Source organism: Stigmatopora nigra, chromosome 4 (genome assembly GCF_051989575.1).
Source record: "Stigmatopora nigra isolate UIUO_SnigA chromosome 4, RoL_Snig_1.1, whole genome shotgun sequence".
Taxonomy (NCBI): domain Eukaryota; kingdom Metazoa; phylum Chordata; class Actinopteri; order Syngnathiformes; family Syngnathidae; genus Stigmatopora; species Stigmatopora nigra.
In genome coordinates, this window is record NC_135511.1 from 11,056,044 (window position 1) to 11,071,428 (window position 15,385).

Sequence of the window (15,385 nt, forward strand, 5' to 3'; positions counted from 1 at the left end):
TTGCGATGCGCTAGATCCCAATTGGAACTATATTCTTTGAATTAGCAATCATTATATTTATATTTTATTTATATATAATTTTATCTATACAATAAATACATTTGGAAATATCAATAAAAACATCACTATTATAATTCAAATAACTAAAAACTCAAATTCACTGTTATGCTATGTTATGTTATGCTATTTTATGTTATGCAAACGATGTTGATTATATGAGGTGCGGAATGGCGGGAGAAATTGTAAACATATATTGGAAAAGGAGGATAAAAATAAAAGTGCAGATCTCTTGCCATGATCCTAAATGTCGGAGCCCATCTCAGCACACTGCTTGTCTGATATGTGTGTAGCTAGAGACTCAATGATGTCCAACAGCAGCAACTGGCTGAGAGAACGCAGGTTGGGGAGCTTGGATACCTTTGGGAGGGGAGGAGGAGAGCAAAAATTAAAAGGGGAGGAAAAGGCGAGAAGTCAAACAGAGTAAAATGAGGAAAAATCAGCGCTCTACTGGTTCATGCTGAAAAATAAAAAGCATCACCCAAAAATAAATAATAATAAATAAATCGCAAGTGACGGGGGCTGAGGATTTTCGTTCTTTGATAAACAAACAATCCTAAAATATAAGAGAGGCGTTTGTGGGCCTCGCGGTAAAGCGCGGGGTTGCTTGTTCAGCCGGCCGCCCTGTAAACACTGTCCTTCTCTACTTTTCTTCCACTAGCGGGCCAACAGTGTCAAGTCTCCTGCAAAGACGACGCGACTATGGGGTTAGCTCAGCTGCAGCGAGTGGGCAGCAAGCCCCCAGGGCGCCGGATACGAGCCCACCCACCTTGATGAACTGGTGGACAATTATGTGGAGGCAGTGCTTCTTCATGTCCAGCGCTTGCGTCTTATCGGCCGCCTCGAGGATCTGCATCGAGAAAAACAAAATGTGCAAATGTGCTGGGCCTACTACACTCATCACCCTCCACTAAAATACCTGCAAGACGTTCTCCACGGTGACATTCATTTCCAGATTCTGCTTGCAATAAGCTTGCAGCCTGTTATTTGAAAAGCCATAATAATATGGTGCAGCAAATAGATAGCTGTTTCACAAAGAGTCAAGGATAAGACGCCCTCAACAGTGGCATTTGTACTGCACTTGATGACACTGCGAATGATATTAAATTAACAACACAATGTTTTTCCTGTAGTAAATAATGTTCATGTTTCAAATATCCTTTGACAGCTCTTGTACTGCATGCTTGTACTCGTGCATCAAATCAAGTGCAGTAAGTGTACAATGCAGTTCTACAAGAGAATCAGTAGTAGGCACTGCCGTCACGTTTGTATTCACGGTCATTGAAGTGACATTTAACCTGGAAGCCACTGCTAATTTACAGCACAAATCTTTAGCCTTACACGTTCCAAAATGTCATCTTTTCAATGCACTCCCCAAAATATGGTGATGATGATTCTATCCATGATTCCTTTGCACTGTGATTCAAGATGGCTAAATTTCGGCACTTGATTTGTATAAGGCTTTTGAATGAGAAAAGGATACAGAGAATCTTCTGGAGGCATGTCCACGTCTCCATAGTAGATGTAGCGTAGCATAGACTCAAATGCCTGCTTACTGGGAACCATCTCACCGATGGAGATATTTACCTGGCCGTCCTCTGGCATAAAGGACCGGAACATGGCCTCAAAGTAGCTGAAAGTTTAAAGAGTAAAGCTGATGATTACGGCCAAAGGTTTGCCCAGCCACACTGTCAGTGCACACAAAAGCCTGCTCTGTACCTGGAACGAGCCGCCAGTATGGCTTTATGAGCGGGTCGAGGGTGCCCATCTAACAGCAAGACGATGTCACAGAACTCCAGGCCCCCTCCCTCCAGGTAGGCCTTCATGTCCTGCACCAGCGAAGTGCCGATGTCCACGGGCTGGTCCGAGTACAGCCTGGGAGGAGGCTGTTGCTTTCGTCGGACAATCTCCACGATGAGCGGCGTGGACAGACGTTCAAACTCCCTCGTCATGATCACCTGGTTGAAGTGGGATTCCTTCACCACGAAATTAAGGCAATGTTCCTAGGGAAATAGAATTTTCAGGGATGAAGAGAACTTCCTTCCTTTGTGGGTGGTGACATAAAAAATAAGAATACCTTTAGCTGGTCGAGTTGGAGCTTGTTTGCATTTTCACAAACACTGAGAACATTTTGCAGGTCGACAGACGCCTCAATGTATTGAACACACAACTGCTCCAAGCGGGAGAGTTTGAAACTCAGGGCCAGTTTGTAAACATCCATGATCAGGAGAACGTCCTGAACATGACCTGGAAACCCGAATGAAACACATTGTTCCTGAAATCTTCATTCAAATTGTTGACATAATATATAATGCAAAAAATAAGGATGACTGCATATTTTTGTAAAGCTATTGCTTTGACAAAAGATATGGCAGCTGAGTGCATGGATAGTAACAAAACTATTAGGTAGAACAATACTACCTCTGCGTGGGTACTGAATCTTGTCTGTGTAGAGAAACTGCATTAAGACTTCAAAAGGCTGGGCTTCGGCTTCCCTGATAGATACTTCCAGCATTGGCAGTCTGCCTGAAAGCTTGTGAGTGCCTCCTTTCGTAGCCCCTTCATCACTCTCCTCACTGCTGTCCTGTTTGGTCCGCTAAAAACAAGACAGGCATTTCATCTTAATACATGTCTTCAACTATTGCTGATTTTTTTTTCCCCTCCCAAAATTTTCATAGATCTCCAAACCTGTCGCTGTCTTTCCCGAGCCTGCAGGATTTTCTTGCGCAGCCACTGGCATCTTGCTGTCACAATAGCTATATGTCCCAGAACTCGTTCTTCCCGCTAAAAAAGTAAAATAAGATTTACTATTAAATACGCCAACTTGTGCAGTAAATGGAAATGAAAAGAAACCTACCTCTCCAAGAATAAATTCCACGTCACAGAATTGACGATTCTCCCACAATTTACCATAATCTTCATGGAGGGTACACTTTGGATAGCATGAAAACTGCAAAAAAATATGCATCAAGAAAATAATTATGATTTCAAAACTATATGTTGCACTTTCATTCAGAGTTCACCTAGCTATTATGTATTTCTCCAATATTACATATTGGAAAAATTGTATTCACCGTCTTTTCACTTATTGAACAAGATAAGTGCGACTGAAGTTGCATCGATCTTACTTGTTTTGACAACACTTAAAAAGGCTGTCCTGGTCTGGCAGTCAGTACCAGAAACAACGATGGATAAGGCTACTTTTGGAGTGATGGATTTGACCACACGATTGGATCCGATCCCGTATTTGTGCATGTTTTCAGAGAGAATAAAAACATGCCCACCTGAAACCTGTACATCTCCCCACTGCGGACATTGTTGTCCACAGTTCCCCCAAAAATGTACATAGCATCTTGAATTACAGCAGCTGCATGGAAGAGCCTCCCACTTAGCATCTGGGAAGGCAAGGGTGCAAATTATGTTAGAAAGTCAAACTGACATGGCTGGAAAATATAAAGATAATAAACCAGTGATTGAAATCTTGGCAATTTATACCTCACTGTCCTGACTGGGGTGGATCACCTCCCAACTCTGAGAGTCTACATCATAGCAGTGCAGCTCATTGGGCAGAGTGTTGTCAGCAGCCCCGCCAAACACATACAGGTGGCGGTCGAAAGCGACCATTGTGTGGCCATAGCGCCGTTGGGGAGGGGGCGGAGAGCCTCGCAGTAAATGCTCAGTGGGAATGCGGGTCCACCTGCGGGGACGATGGCTCTTAAGCTATCGAGGGTGCAAGTCAAGTCAGATTTAATAGCATTGATTAGGCTTACATGTGGCCATTGAATTCAAACTGGAAGAGGTTGTTGGTTATCTTGGCTCCACTCTGACCCGAAAAGACAAACATCTTGTCCCGGCATACAGCTACGGGGAAGTTGCAGCAAGATGGAGGGATCTCCCCGCTCTGCTCGATCTGATAGTGAAACAAAAACACTGAGGTCAGGACGTAAAGTTATTAAAGCTGGCTCTACCCTCAGTGACGCTAAATACTAACCTCTTCCCAACATGCATGCTCTCGGTCCTGCAAGCTGATGGTCCACATGTCATTTAACCTACATGAGGTGAACAACATGTCATGAATGTGGACACTCTTATCAAAAGGTACATGCCAAAACGAAACATACCTGGCATTCCCGTCATAACCGGCAAATATCCAAAGCTTATCACTGTAAACGGTGGCACCGTGAGCTGAGCGAGCTACTGGCAAGCTAGATAAAACACAATAGTTGGAATGTATATTCACTAAATGGCAAATGCTTTTCATATTTTATATAGTATTCAAAAATACATTACCTCCCCTCTACTTTCCATTCAGTCCACTGTCCTGTTGCAAACTTGTATTCAAAGAGATCATTTTTATTTTTTAAGTTGGAGTTGGAATAAATGTCTCCAGTATAGCCCCCTGGAATATATTCAAAAGCACATACATGTCCATTTGAACTGAACTATTGCTACCAATCAGTTAAGGAAGAAACTTACCAAAAACAAACATGCTGCTGCCATACACCACTGCTGAATGGTGATAACGAGGAGCAGGTGGGGTTCCCGTGGTGAAGGCCCTTTGCAATATTGGAATATATTATAGTCACAATAATATATAACAATCTAATATTTTCGTGAGAAATTCTTACCGACACCAAGAGCAGTCTTTCACATCAAAACGGAGCAAGTCATTCAGCATGTTCTTGCTGGTGGGAGACACAGTTTTAACATCATTCAAGTAGTAAAAATACCTCTGATAATGTTCTACTCACCCATTATCTCCCCCAAACACGTAGATAGCATCCCTATATGCCACAACAGTGTGTTTACTGCGCCTGGATGGAGGTAAAGAAGACGCATATTGAACAAAGTGATAGGTTTTTACTTGTCAATTGTGTCTTTATGCAGCCTTGAGTGGTTAGCACGTCAGCCTCACAGTTCTGGGTTCAAATCCAGGTCAGTACACCTGTTTGCATGTTCTCCCTGGGCGTGTGTGGGGTTTCTCCGGGTACTCCGGTTTCCTCCCACATTCCAAAAACATGCATGGTAGGCTGGTTGGACACTCTAAATTGCCCTTATGAGCATAAATGGTTGTCTGTCTCTGCGTGCCCTGCGATTGGCTGGCCACCAATTCAGGGTGTCCCCCGCCTCGTGCCCGAAGTCAGCTGGGATAGGCTCCAGCACCCCCGCGTCCCTGATGAGGATAAAACGGTTCCGAAAATGGATGAATGGAATGTGTATTTGGATTTCAGCACGTTACCTTGCTCCAACAAACTCATCACACGGAGGCAGCCTTCTCCATCGGTGAACAGTCTCAAAAGGACCAAAATTGAGTGTCAAGTATTCCACGCTGTCGGAACAACTGTGGTCAAAGTCAACACTTGGAGCCACTTTGGTTGATTTGCACTCCATTTTTCTCCACCCAACCAACGAGTATCAGGGAAGATTATCCGGAGCTTATGTCATTTTGAAACACTATGGAACTCAAACTTCCCGATAGCACCTCGCTGCACGATCGATGCTAAAAACAAGCGCAAGCTACAAAGCTAATACTAAAGCACTAATCGAAAGAGCAAAGCTATCAACGGGATCGGTTACGAAACATAACGATAAAATCTGAGCAAATCGGTCCGTTGTTGTTTTTGAACTTTGACTTGTATTTAAGCAAACACAACAACAATTTAAGCCACAATTCGCAAACGGGAGAGCTGTCATATTACTGTAAAATCGCCCCTGCCGCGCCCCCGTTGTTGGATCAGAGCTCATGACTACTCCCAGTGGTTGGAAGATTGTTTTTTTCCCTTTCTACCACAAATAAACTCCCAAACTATGATTTACATACGAATATTTAAACTCTGGGATCTGTTAATACCGAATATAATTCGAGGAGCTGTCCAATTACAGTTGAGAATGTCCAGGTGCTGAAATGCTTGGAAAGGTGTTTTTTTTTTTGATGATTAGGACTACTTCAATTGAGATGTGATAAATGTCATTTATTTATGAATGTATTTTTGCCCAATAAATTTCAACCCTTGCATGTCGAGGCTTTACATAATACTGCCATTACTTTATTAATGGCTATTTGTGTAAGGAGGAATAGTCTATAGCTCTATAACTCAGGGTCAACACTTGACCTTATTGGTCATCAAAAGCAAATACCTCAAGCATTCATAAGATTCATACAAATAACAGAGTAAAAAATGTGTTGTACAATATTTATGGTGTATATTACAAGCTTTATTACAGAAAATGGCATGTCATAATTCACAGTATGAAGGCAGAACCAAGTAAAAGGACTCACCTTTTTTGTAATCCAGAATTTTTGGTTCCTACAATTCACATAACATTTTATTAGTTTTGTCTATAGACACAAGTTGGCAGATATGGAAAGAATATCTTGCTTTCTTCGTTAAATTTTCAAAGAACAATTTACTATATATTTCAATAAAGGACTAGACAAGAGTGCAACATGTCATATCAACTCATTTCAGTGCTTAAAGATTGGGAAATATTTCTTTCAAGTGCCTATTAAAATCCCAACAAAATTAGGATGATTGAAATATCAGAGAACCACTGCTATATTAGTCCATGGGAAACAACGACAACACACTAGTAGGCTTCTAGTTCTAGTCACCAGTTAATGATATCTCTAACATGACCCCATAACTTGGTGAGCCATAGGTTGACTCCAAACTCAGCCAAGTATTGAATCTCTGGCGTCAACATCTTACGGCACAACTTCACGTGGGCCTCGTCAATGTCCTTCTTCAAATTGTATCCCATGATGGACTTCTCCCCAATGGGCTGCCAAGGCTGCATGACGCTTTCTTGGATCCTGCCGGAGTCGACGGCGTGACCCCCCTCGATGCAGGTGGCCGCCATTTCCGCGTTCCTCCTGTTGAGCTCCGCTACGTCCTCCGCCATGCGCCGACGTCCGTACGCGTCCACTCTCCTCCAGAAGGTGTGGTTCATGTGGCGGTACAGCTTCCAGTCAAGAGCGTTCCACTCAAGAGCCTTGGCCCGCAAGTCCGGCGTCAGTTTAGATACGGTGGAACCATTGCGAGCGTTGAGCTTGAAGAAAGCGAGGTCATCCATCTCCCAACAGAGAGCCTCCTTGAGCAGGATGAGAGATTCCTCAAAATGTTCTGCTAGCATGACGAGCCCAAAACGTTCTGTGATGTTTTGGATCGCCTCGTCCACCCGCGGATCGTCCACTTCTAGTGTGTTATCTACTCCAAAGTCAAAGAAAAGTAGGTTTCTGAGGTAGAATGCGTTGAAACCCTCCGGGTCAAAGTAGTAGTGGGGGTCACGGAGGAACTCGGCCAGCTTGTCGTCTCCCGCTATCTTCCAGGTGAAAGGGACCGTCCGACCGTAGTAGTGGAAGGACGACTCAAAAAGCTCCGCCGGGTCTCGGAGGATGGTGACGTAAGCCGTGTCCAGGGGGAGCAGCTTGGTCACTTCGGCTGCATTGAAGCGCATGTGATTGCAGATGATGTTGAAGCACATTCCGGGTTTGAAGTCTTTAACGTAGGAACGCTGGAAAAAGGCCGGGTAGGAGAAGTCATTCCTGCTGTCGGGAAAAGCAAATTTCAGTTGATGCTTCTCTCCGAAGCGGAAAAGGATGTTGAGGAAGGTGCTGCTCGCCGCCTTGTGGGTCTTCATGAACATGATGTCCACTTTGGGAGTGCACATCTGGCTTTTATGTGAGCTGTTGCTACTCGGTCTGGTGGTCAGATGAGATGGGTGATGGGCGCAGGAGAACGGCACTGGAATTCTGCAGACATAAACAAGACACAAAATATTCTGCATGTTTAATTTGATTATAAGCATCAATAACCAAATATTGCCTAATCTTTCACATTTACAATGAAAGTCTTTTTCAAGTCATGTCACCCATTTTACATTAATCATTGAGTTCATGAAGATACGATATCATTTTGTCATTTGAGGGCTTCCAATCGAAATAATACGAAATTATGAACAAAATCTACACTATTATTTTAAAAAAATAACTGCATTTTTTTACAATCATAGTATTTGGCTCATATTTGATTTCATATTAAGTACACAGCTGTATTTAAGAATACAGTGAGTGCAATGCATGTATATGGATAATATAAACTGTCCATAAAACTTTACCATAATAAAGCATATAGTAGGTTCTGTATACACATAACTCCTTTGTGTACACATGAAGCATGTATTTATTGTGTTTACATCTGCAGTATATAGTATGTGTTATTTGTATCATACTCAGTCAGGCTCAGTGGTACATGGTACATGGACAAGCAGTAGAGGAAGATAATACTGCTGGTCAGTAGGACACCCAAAACCAGACGTTTGCACATGAACTTCCAATGTCTTCTGTGCTTTAATGCCATGATCCAGCAAATTTGCATGTTACCTGAAAAACAACAAATGACATAATGTCAATGGGAAAACTTGGAAAGAGCTTGATACAGCTGCAAGGTCACATAATGAGACATTGTATCAATTATATTTATCTTATCAGCATTCAATTCTACTTTATACATGGTTTTGTGTTTAACTATGACTAAATGTGCATATTTACGACACAGCGGCCTTTAGAGAAAACTGATGCATTTTTAATTGGCTTATTTTACTATGTCATCATGAAGTGATGATAATGGTTTTAATTTGTTAATATACAGCCAACAGTCCAATTGGGGTTAATGACAATGTGAAATCATTATTTGGATAGTCTCAACCTTATGTACCTCAAATTAAAAATTGAGTTAAAAAATGTATGTCAACGTTATTAATGTACATCTTGTACTGGATTTAATTAGACGAGAATACGTAAGTCTAAGTAAAACTAATTAGCCATTTTATCATTTTGAATAGTGCGAGACATCATGTACAACATTAAGCACATTGTAGACTGGTACAAAATGTTCTCATTAAAGGATGTGATGGGAAAGTAAAGGAGTTCTCACCTTAAAACATAATAAATCCAACTTGTTAAAAAGTGCTGCTTGCTGTTGTATTCCAATGGATCAAAAACAAGTTGATCTAGCTCCTGCAGTCTCTCTTGCATCTGATCTTAAAATACGCACAGGCAAAAGACATCAATGTTCTGAACGCACTAGACTTATCACATGTCCAGAGATAAGAGATCTCCCCCTGACGTCTCCAGTTTCACAGCACCGATGCAGGCACACCTGATGCCTCGGGCCGCCTCCCACCTCTTAACTTTCTAATCCAATAGCCATTTTTGCTGAATGAAGCACCGCGGGGACCCTCGTCTCCCCGTGACATCAGGGTCTGTCAGGGGACAAGCACTTGTCAGAGAGGGAGAGTGTAACACAAAACGGGGGAGGGCGAGTGATGGAGCGAGGGAGGCGAAGGAGGCGAGGCTTGTATAGCCACTATTCTGTGCTCACCATACAGAGGGCCTTTTGAGCTCTCTCACCCGAGTCCGAGTTGCGAGCTGATAGGAGGGGTGCAAATCAGCATCAAAAGAACAAATGCACTAATTGTACCACTTGATCAAGACTGCTTTATGTCCGAGTTCTGCGAAAAAACGCCTTCTAAAAATGCTACACGTGGAATGTATGGTAAATAGTGAGTTGATTGTCATATTGCCGGGGCATTCATAAAGTAGCACTGCCTCCAAGTTGCAATTGTTTCTTTTTAGCACATAAATTAGAAGCCAAAATAAAGAGATTTGGTACTTACGGCTATGTAGTGATGTTTCTGCTTAGCGCTTCTGCACTCAAGTCTAATGAATAACAAACACAAGAAGTGTATGCACTGTAAACAATGCAGTTTAGAAAGGAAGATCTTGCTTTGGCCCAGTCATTCAACTTTTTTTTATTTTTTTGAGTCAATGTCTATTTATAGTCTAGAAGTGTTTTTCAAACAAACAGTTACTATACTTTATTTACAATTCTGTTAGTATGAGTTAGTGATAAAATATAATTAGTCGAGGTATCCCAGAGTTTAGATATCAGGAAATTAGATTTTGTCCATGTTTCTGGGTGCATTTATTCCTATCCCTGAATCAATTTTTCTTGGACTTATTTATTTCTTATTTGATTATTCATTTGTCTTATTTGTGCACTGCGTGGTGAAAACTTTAAATGTCATTTATACTTACATAATGTCATGTTGAATGAGAGCACTGGGTCTTCCTTCTTGGATTCGATTAATTTTAGATATGGAAGATGTTGGTTGTCCAAATACAGGCTGGTGGCTACGTACAATAAATGCCTGCTTAAGTCTGACCCAGTCATTGTGTGTACGGACACATTCTATCCCAAATTGTATGAAGACGGATTGCTGGCTCCACACTACGTCTTTTGTTGAGCACCCATCGCGCTCCTTCAGGCACCCATAGTGCCAGGCGAAGACCCGAACTGGGTGGGCATGGGTGGAATGCAGATCGGGGTCAAGGGGATGCGCTTCCAAGTGAATGAGAATATTGATGGCAGCGGGTGGGATGAGCCCACCAGAAGCATCTCAAGAGGGCAGTGAACATTACGGCACCTTCGCCAATGTGGACTGCATCATTCAATTCATTTGTGATCTGCTTCAACATAATCCACTTTGAAGTTTTGTATGAAGAAACACACAAAGGCTAATCACCCAGTACTACTTTAAAATTTATTGAATAATGTGTTGTCTGGTAATTGCAACCATTTTCCATTGTTGGGGAGTTAAAACAAGTTTGAAAAATGATGGGACAAAAGCATATAAACAGTCGCTTTTACAGATCATTGGAAATTGACCAGCAATGTGAGTCCACTGAAGCTGGCATCTTGAAGTGAACTGATCATTATCATCATTCATTTTTTGAACTTTTTCTTCTTGGCCTTTTCATTGTCGTCGTGAGCTTTCCTCTTAGCAGCTAACTTGTTAGCCTGTAACAAAGGACAAAAAAGTCCAATGAGCACAAAACCTATTTTAGCAAAGAGTTGACTCAGAGGTCACATGGACTGTACATAAGATACACCCTTCAAGTGTTTAACATTCCCACACAGGAATGTCTAAGAGGACAGGTACTGTAAATAATGCATTTTATGTTAGAAAGACGAGACTTATCTTGAGCAAACAGATGAGGCATGGCAGAAATCTATACTGAATCAATAAGAAATGCCACAAACCTCTTGGACTTTTCTCTTTTTTCCAAACATGATCTTGTCGTAGAGATACTTGTCCTTTTTCTTCATCATCATGATGGCCAGGCGCTTCTCTTCCGCTTTCTGCTGTTGATCTCTATGAGCTGGATCTTCTACCCTCAACTTTCCAGGAGTCACTGCCATCTGCAAATGTGAATTCTTTCTTTAATGACTTCTTAAGCAGCAGGTGGTAGGCGACAAGAAAGATGGTTTGTTATAAACCTTGGGTCGGGATCTTTGCCGCTTCCTCCTCTTCTTCTTCATATTATTTTCTTCTACCTTGTCTTCCTGCTCAACTTGCTCATCATCATCCTCCTCTTCACTCTCTTCCTCACTTTGTTGGGCTATGAAAATTTCAAAGAGTATTATGCACACATACCACCATCACCACCAAACAACAAATACAACATTTCTTACCAGGCTTCTCTCCTCTTTGCAACGCCATCAGCTTCAGTTTCTCTGGAGGAACATAGTCTCCCTCTTCCTCCACCACAAATGGAGACAGATGGGGTGGAAGAGTGACCCCCATGAAGTAGTCCTCCACGGGAAGGACTACTTTGGCGTTGACACTGTCGTACACCCACTGAGGCTGGATATAGTATCTGAAATGGCACATCATTGAAGTGTCACGCAGGGCTGAAGACTTCTTCTCACAGTGGGGGGAAAAAGGGACATATACCCTACCTGTTGATATATTGCGTGGGAACACTGGGTCTGTCAACAATGTGATGTGTGATTGACAAGGCAGTCACATTATATGTGCTGCCTATGCAGACAGAGGATTCCCAGGACACCTGGCCACCAAAACACCTGCCAATATTGAAATTGGGCATCATTTTCGCAGTAGATCTTAGTTGGCTTTCAAGGTGGAGTTGTTCTGACTTACCTGATGACAAATGCCAGAGACTCTCTGGGTACTTCTCTGTTGAGGAAAAACTTCAAGCCCTCAAATATCTTTTTATGGCTTTCCAGTTGCTTCTGCTCCTTTTCTCTTTCCTCCATCTTTCCAAGGTCCTCCTGAGAGAAGCATTCATTTATTCTAAATTTGAGATTCAACAACTTCAATTTCGTTTGGATTGAAAATGCAAAGAGAAGCTCCATTTTACACACAGAATGCACTTTCATGAACTCAATTTCACCTCAACAAATAATACAAGGGTTGGAACATTAACTGAGCATAGATGGACATGCTGAAGATTCTTTTTAGTGTGGCAAGAAAGGACACAATCAGGAATGAATTCATTAGAAAAACATCAGTGACTGGATGGATTAGCGAGGTTCAGAAGAGGGATCTATCTACTAAAAATTGACCTGTCTACAAAGTGGAAACAGTCACTGAGGACAGAAAGAGATGAATAGAGAGGACTTGTTTTGTGGCAATCACAAAAATAGGTTCAGCTACAAGCAGAATGTCAACTGGAACAGACAAAAGGTGAGGATTCACCTCATCCCTGGCAACCAAACACATGTATTCCCCAGTTTCACAGCTCCAAAAGCTTTGGCATTAAGTACGTGACCCTCCCGCCTTTCCCCTTAGGGACTAATTATTTGATCTACTCACTCATTCTTCACATATACAGTAATGGTATCAAGGATGGAAATGACATGAAAGAGTTTACAGTATTTGGAGGGTTGATATTCAGTGATGTGGCAATCAAAATAAAACCCATTTTGGCATTTTGGAACAGGATGCATTTCAGGGCTAGGGTGGCATTGTTTCGATGTAAACACCAGAGGCAGTCTACAGTGATCCCTTGAATATCGCAGTTAACATAGATCAGACGTGAACAGTGAATTTGCGATAATCGAGGGAAGACTACCATGTTTTTGAGCCTCAAGTTTTTTTTTTTTTTTTTACCTCTTCAACAGGAAAGTGATCCAATTGAACTTCTTCCTCTGAAGAAGTAACCACCCGGGCCAAACTTGCACTTAAGGTAGAGAGTTTCTGTATGGAAGAACATATAATTTGATATCACAAATTCAAAGGTGGAGTTGATTCGGTTAACAATGATTTTCACCTCCAAGTAGCTTTCTGAATCCAAAGCGTAGTGCTCCTCGTTTTCATTCTTTAAGATCCTCTCTGCTTTCCTGTCAAGCTAAATATTTTTTTAAAAAAAAATAGCAATAAGTGGGATTTCCCATTGTTTATTTAAAAAAAATGACAACATTGCACTACTCTGTACTAATTCTAAAGACAATCTCTAATGCAATATTGAGCCTTAAATTTCATTTTACCTTTGGTGGGTAAACCAAATTGAGGGAATGGTAGAGTCGGAAGTTGATGAAGCCCATGAGAGTTGTGTAGAACTCTGTGAAAGTCGCCATGACTCTGTAGTCAACATCAGTAGGGTGCTGAGAGAGCAGAACAGAACAAAGACGGTTTTGGAGATGCAAGGTTTCATCCTGACGCCAGCAATAAGCTACCTGTCATTAACATGAACTTACATCATGGGAGAACTGATATGGAACGACCCACGTAACTAACTGTCCCATCACCTCAGCCTGGTAATAGATTCCCTTGATGGAGATAAAAACCTGCAGAAAACAGAACCATGAGATTAACAATGGAGTAATTTGATAAAACAAAAACAAAAAACATTTTGCACTTATTATTTTTGTTAAAGCTGAGACCTTTCTAAGGCCACGAGAGGCTATCACAAAGTTCATCCACTCCACAGTCAGACGGCGACAAAGCTGTATGGTTTGCACATGGCATTTTCCAGTTCGAGCAAACGTGGAGAAGAGGAAGCACATGCAAAGTGCATCTTCAACATCCCGGAGAGCGTCGATGAATGTAGGATACCTATGACATAATAGTAAGAAACACAATTTGTTGATTACACATTGATACTAGAATTTGTTTTATTTTGGGTTCACACTCAACATTATCTAGCTAAAATGTTAGTCCCACTTATTACCTTTCTTTGACAATGTGGTCCAATTTATATGTTGGCTTGTTGTTCTTAAGTCTTTCCACTGTTGAATATTCAGTTTTTCCGTAAGCTTTTTTAAGTTTACGGACAAATATCTTTACAGAGAAAACAGGTACAGTTAAAGACGGGGATGAAAAATATCACTCGCCAACATCAAGTTAAATGAAATGTTGACCATTACCTTGTACGCCCTGAATTTACCAACAATTGGCTCATGCAGAAGAAAGCGAATGTCTTTGAGAAGGTAAAATGTTCTTGGAGCAGTGGAGCCTTTGTTCACCTTCTTCTTGTTCTTAGGTTCGTGGGGGTAAATGCCTTTAAGAATGCAGAGTCGTCTGGAAAAAAATCCAAACAAGACAAGCTGTAGGACCGTTACTTTATAATGACAATGTGGTGACGTTTTTATAAATTATATATACATAAATGTACCTGAAATCTGGAAGGCTTAGTTGCAACTTCTTGCGAGCTTTGTTTCTGGTAATATAGTTTGTGGCAGAGCCACTCTCATACTATAAAACACACCCAAAAGATCCATTAAAACATTACATAGCTATTATATACAAGTTGAAGGCGAGTTTGGCAACATCATTTCTATTAAAGCGAACCAAACATCATTTCTATATAAGCGAACCAAAATAAACTACGGCATTAGCTCCACGGTTAGCTAGCAAGTGACCACATCACACATTAAACGGGCGGGCTTCAGCGACAGTTACCTTTTTCTTCGGTAATCCTCCCATTTAGAATCTGTAGAATGAAAAATGTACAATTATGTATTGACGGTGTAGTGCTTTCGACAAAGATGACCACGAGCAGGCACCGAATCTACGGCACGTGTTGTTTGACATGCGCGGAAGAGAACTCAGGACCCCGGATTGCCCGTTTATTTGCCAGTATAAAAAGCAAAATACAAAAGTTGAAAACAATTATTCTGTAGAAGAAAGTACCCAATTGCTTATTTATTTTCGTCTTACATGTACATCTGTACACACTATTTACAAGATATAAGTGGCGTCTGTTTGTCTGTGTCTGTCTGTCCTCCTCACTGTCTGTCTGCGATTATATTAATACATATACATTTTTAAAACATCTATATCATTAGCATAATGCTGAAAATATTTTTTCAAAAGACTAAAAATTAAAATAATGTAATATAACAGTAACCAAATTACAAATAAATGGTCATGAACATTTCATGAATGTTCAAATCTAGGAAATTTTTGGAATTAAATTAATTCAGTAAATGTCATATACTATATACTACGTATGGAGCCC

At 41.2% G+C, this 15,385-nt stretch overlaps 3 protein-coding genes across 4 annotated transcripts; all 3 read right to left on the reverse strand.

Annotated features, from left to right (window-relative positions):
- Positions 1–51: 51 nt before the first annotated feature.
- On the reverse strand, positions 52–5,805 carry LOC144195799 (leucine-zipper-like transcriptional regulator 1). Its single transcript, XM_077715645.1, has 19 exons — positions 5,297–5,805; positions 4,809–4,871; positions 4,686–4,742; positions 4,534–4,613; positions 4,348–4,456; positions 4,179–4,262; positions 4,049–4,106; positions 3,828–3,967; positions 3,553–3,754; positions 3,342–3,452; positions 2,915–3,007; positions 2,746–2,841; positions 2,479–2,653; positions 2,135–2,304; positions 1,777–2,060; positions 1,541–1,690; positions 977–1,082; positions 827–907; positions 52–417 (listed from the first exon to the last, which is right to left on the reverse strand). The coding sequence occupies exons 1-19, from the start codon at positions 5,446–5,448 to the stop codon at positions 301–303; spliced, it is 2,328 nt and encodes a 775-aa protein (XP_077571771.1). The 5' UTR covers positions 5,449–5,805; the 3' UTR covers positions 52–300.
- Positions 5,806–6,262: 457 nt separating this feature from the next.
- On the reverse strand, positions 6,263–9,762 carry LOC144195477 (galactosylceramide sulfotransferase-like). 2 transcript variants are annotated; one of them, XM_077715151.1, is made up of 5 exons: positions 9,736–9,762; positions 9,441–9,487; positions 8,994–9,321; positions 8,290–8,440; positions 6,263–7,810 (listed from the first exon to the last, which is right to left on the reverse strand). In XM_077715151.1, the coding sequence occupies exons 4-5, from the start codon at positions 8,433–8,435 to the stop codon at positions 6,667–6,669; spliced, it is 1,290 nt and encodes a 429-aa protein (XP_077571277.1). In that variant the 5' UTR covers positions 8,436–8,440; positions 8,994–9,321; positions 9,441–9,487; positions 9,736–9,762; the 3' UTR covers positions 6,263–6,666. The 2 variants fall into 2 exon arrangements, with proteins under 2 accessions (XP_077571277.1, XP_077571276.1); XM_077715150.1 differs by lacking the exons at positions 9,441–9,487; positions 9,736–9,762 and having other exon boundaries at positions 8,994–9,406.
- Positions 9,763–10,643: 881 nt separating this feature from the next.
- LOC144195343 (pescadillo homolog) lies at positions 10,644–15,144 on the reverse strand. The gene is made up of 15 exons (XM_077714911.1): positions 14,827–15,144; positions 14,540–14,619; positions 14,292–14,445; positions 14,096–14,205; positions 13,809–13,980; positions 13,623–13,712; positions 13,413–13,529; positions 13,196–13,273; positions 13,036–13,122; positions 12,064–12,194; positions 11,862–11,987; positions 11,595–11,779; positions 11,400–11,521; positions 11,163–11,321; positions 10,644–10,919 (listed from the first exon to the last, which is right to left on the reverse strand). The coding sequence occupies exons 1-15, from the start codon at positions 14,848–14,850 to the stop codon at positions 10,845–10,847; spliced, it is 1,710 nt and encodes a 569-aa protein (XP_077571037.1). The 5' UTR covers positions 14,851–15,144; the 3' UTR covers positions 10,644–10,844.
- Between the last annotated feature and the right edge of the window lie 241 nt (positions 15,145–15,385).

What these genes read in the sequence shown, in the direction of transcription:
- LOC144195343 (XM_077714911.1), bottom strand. Translation starts at nt 14,850, where the DNA reads ATGGGAGGATTACCGAAGAAAAAG. An exon ending in CCTCTCGTGGCCTTAGAAAG is followed by an intron (nt 13,713 to 13,808) that starts GTCTCAGCTTTA and finishes TGTTTTCTGCAG; the next exon opens with GTTTTTATCTCCATCAAGGG. An exon ending in ATTTGGTTTACCCACCAAAG is followed by an intron (nt 13,274 to 13,412) that starts GTAAAATGAAAT and finishes AAAAATATTTAG; the next exon opens with CTTGACAGGAAAGCAGAGAG.
- LOC144195477 (XM_077715151.1), bottom strand. Translation starts at nt 8,435, where the DNA reads ATGCAAATTTGCTGGATCATGGCATTAAAGCACAGAAGACATTGGAAG. An exon ending in GTACCACTGAGCCTGACTGA is followed by an intron (nt 7,811 to 8,289) that starts GTATGATACAAA and finishes TTATGTCTGCAG; the next exon opens with AATTCCAGTGCCGTTCTCCT.
- LOC144195799 (XM_077715645.1), bottom strand. Translation starts at nt 5,448, where the DNA reads ATGGAGTGCAAATCAACCAAAGTGGCTCCAAGTGTTGACTTTGACCAC. An exon ending in TGGAATTTATTCTTGGAGAG is followed by an intron (nt 2,842 to 2,914) that starts GTAGGTTTCTTT and finishes TTACTTTTTTAG; the next exon opens with CGGGAAGAACGAGTTCTGGG. An exon ending in ATGCCTCCAGAAGATTCTCT is followed by an intron (nt 1,083 to 1,540) that starts GTATCCTTTTCT and finishes TTTGTGAAACAG; the next exon opens with CTATCTATTTGCTGCACCAT.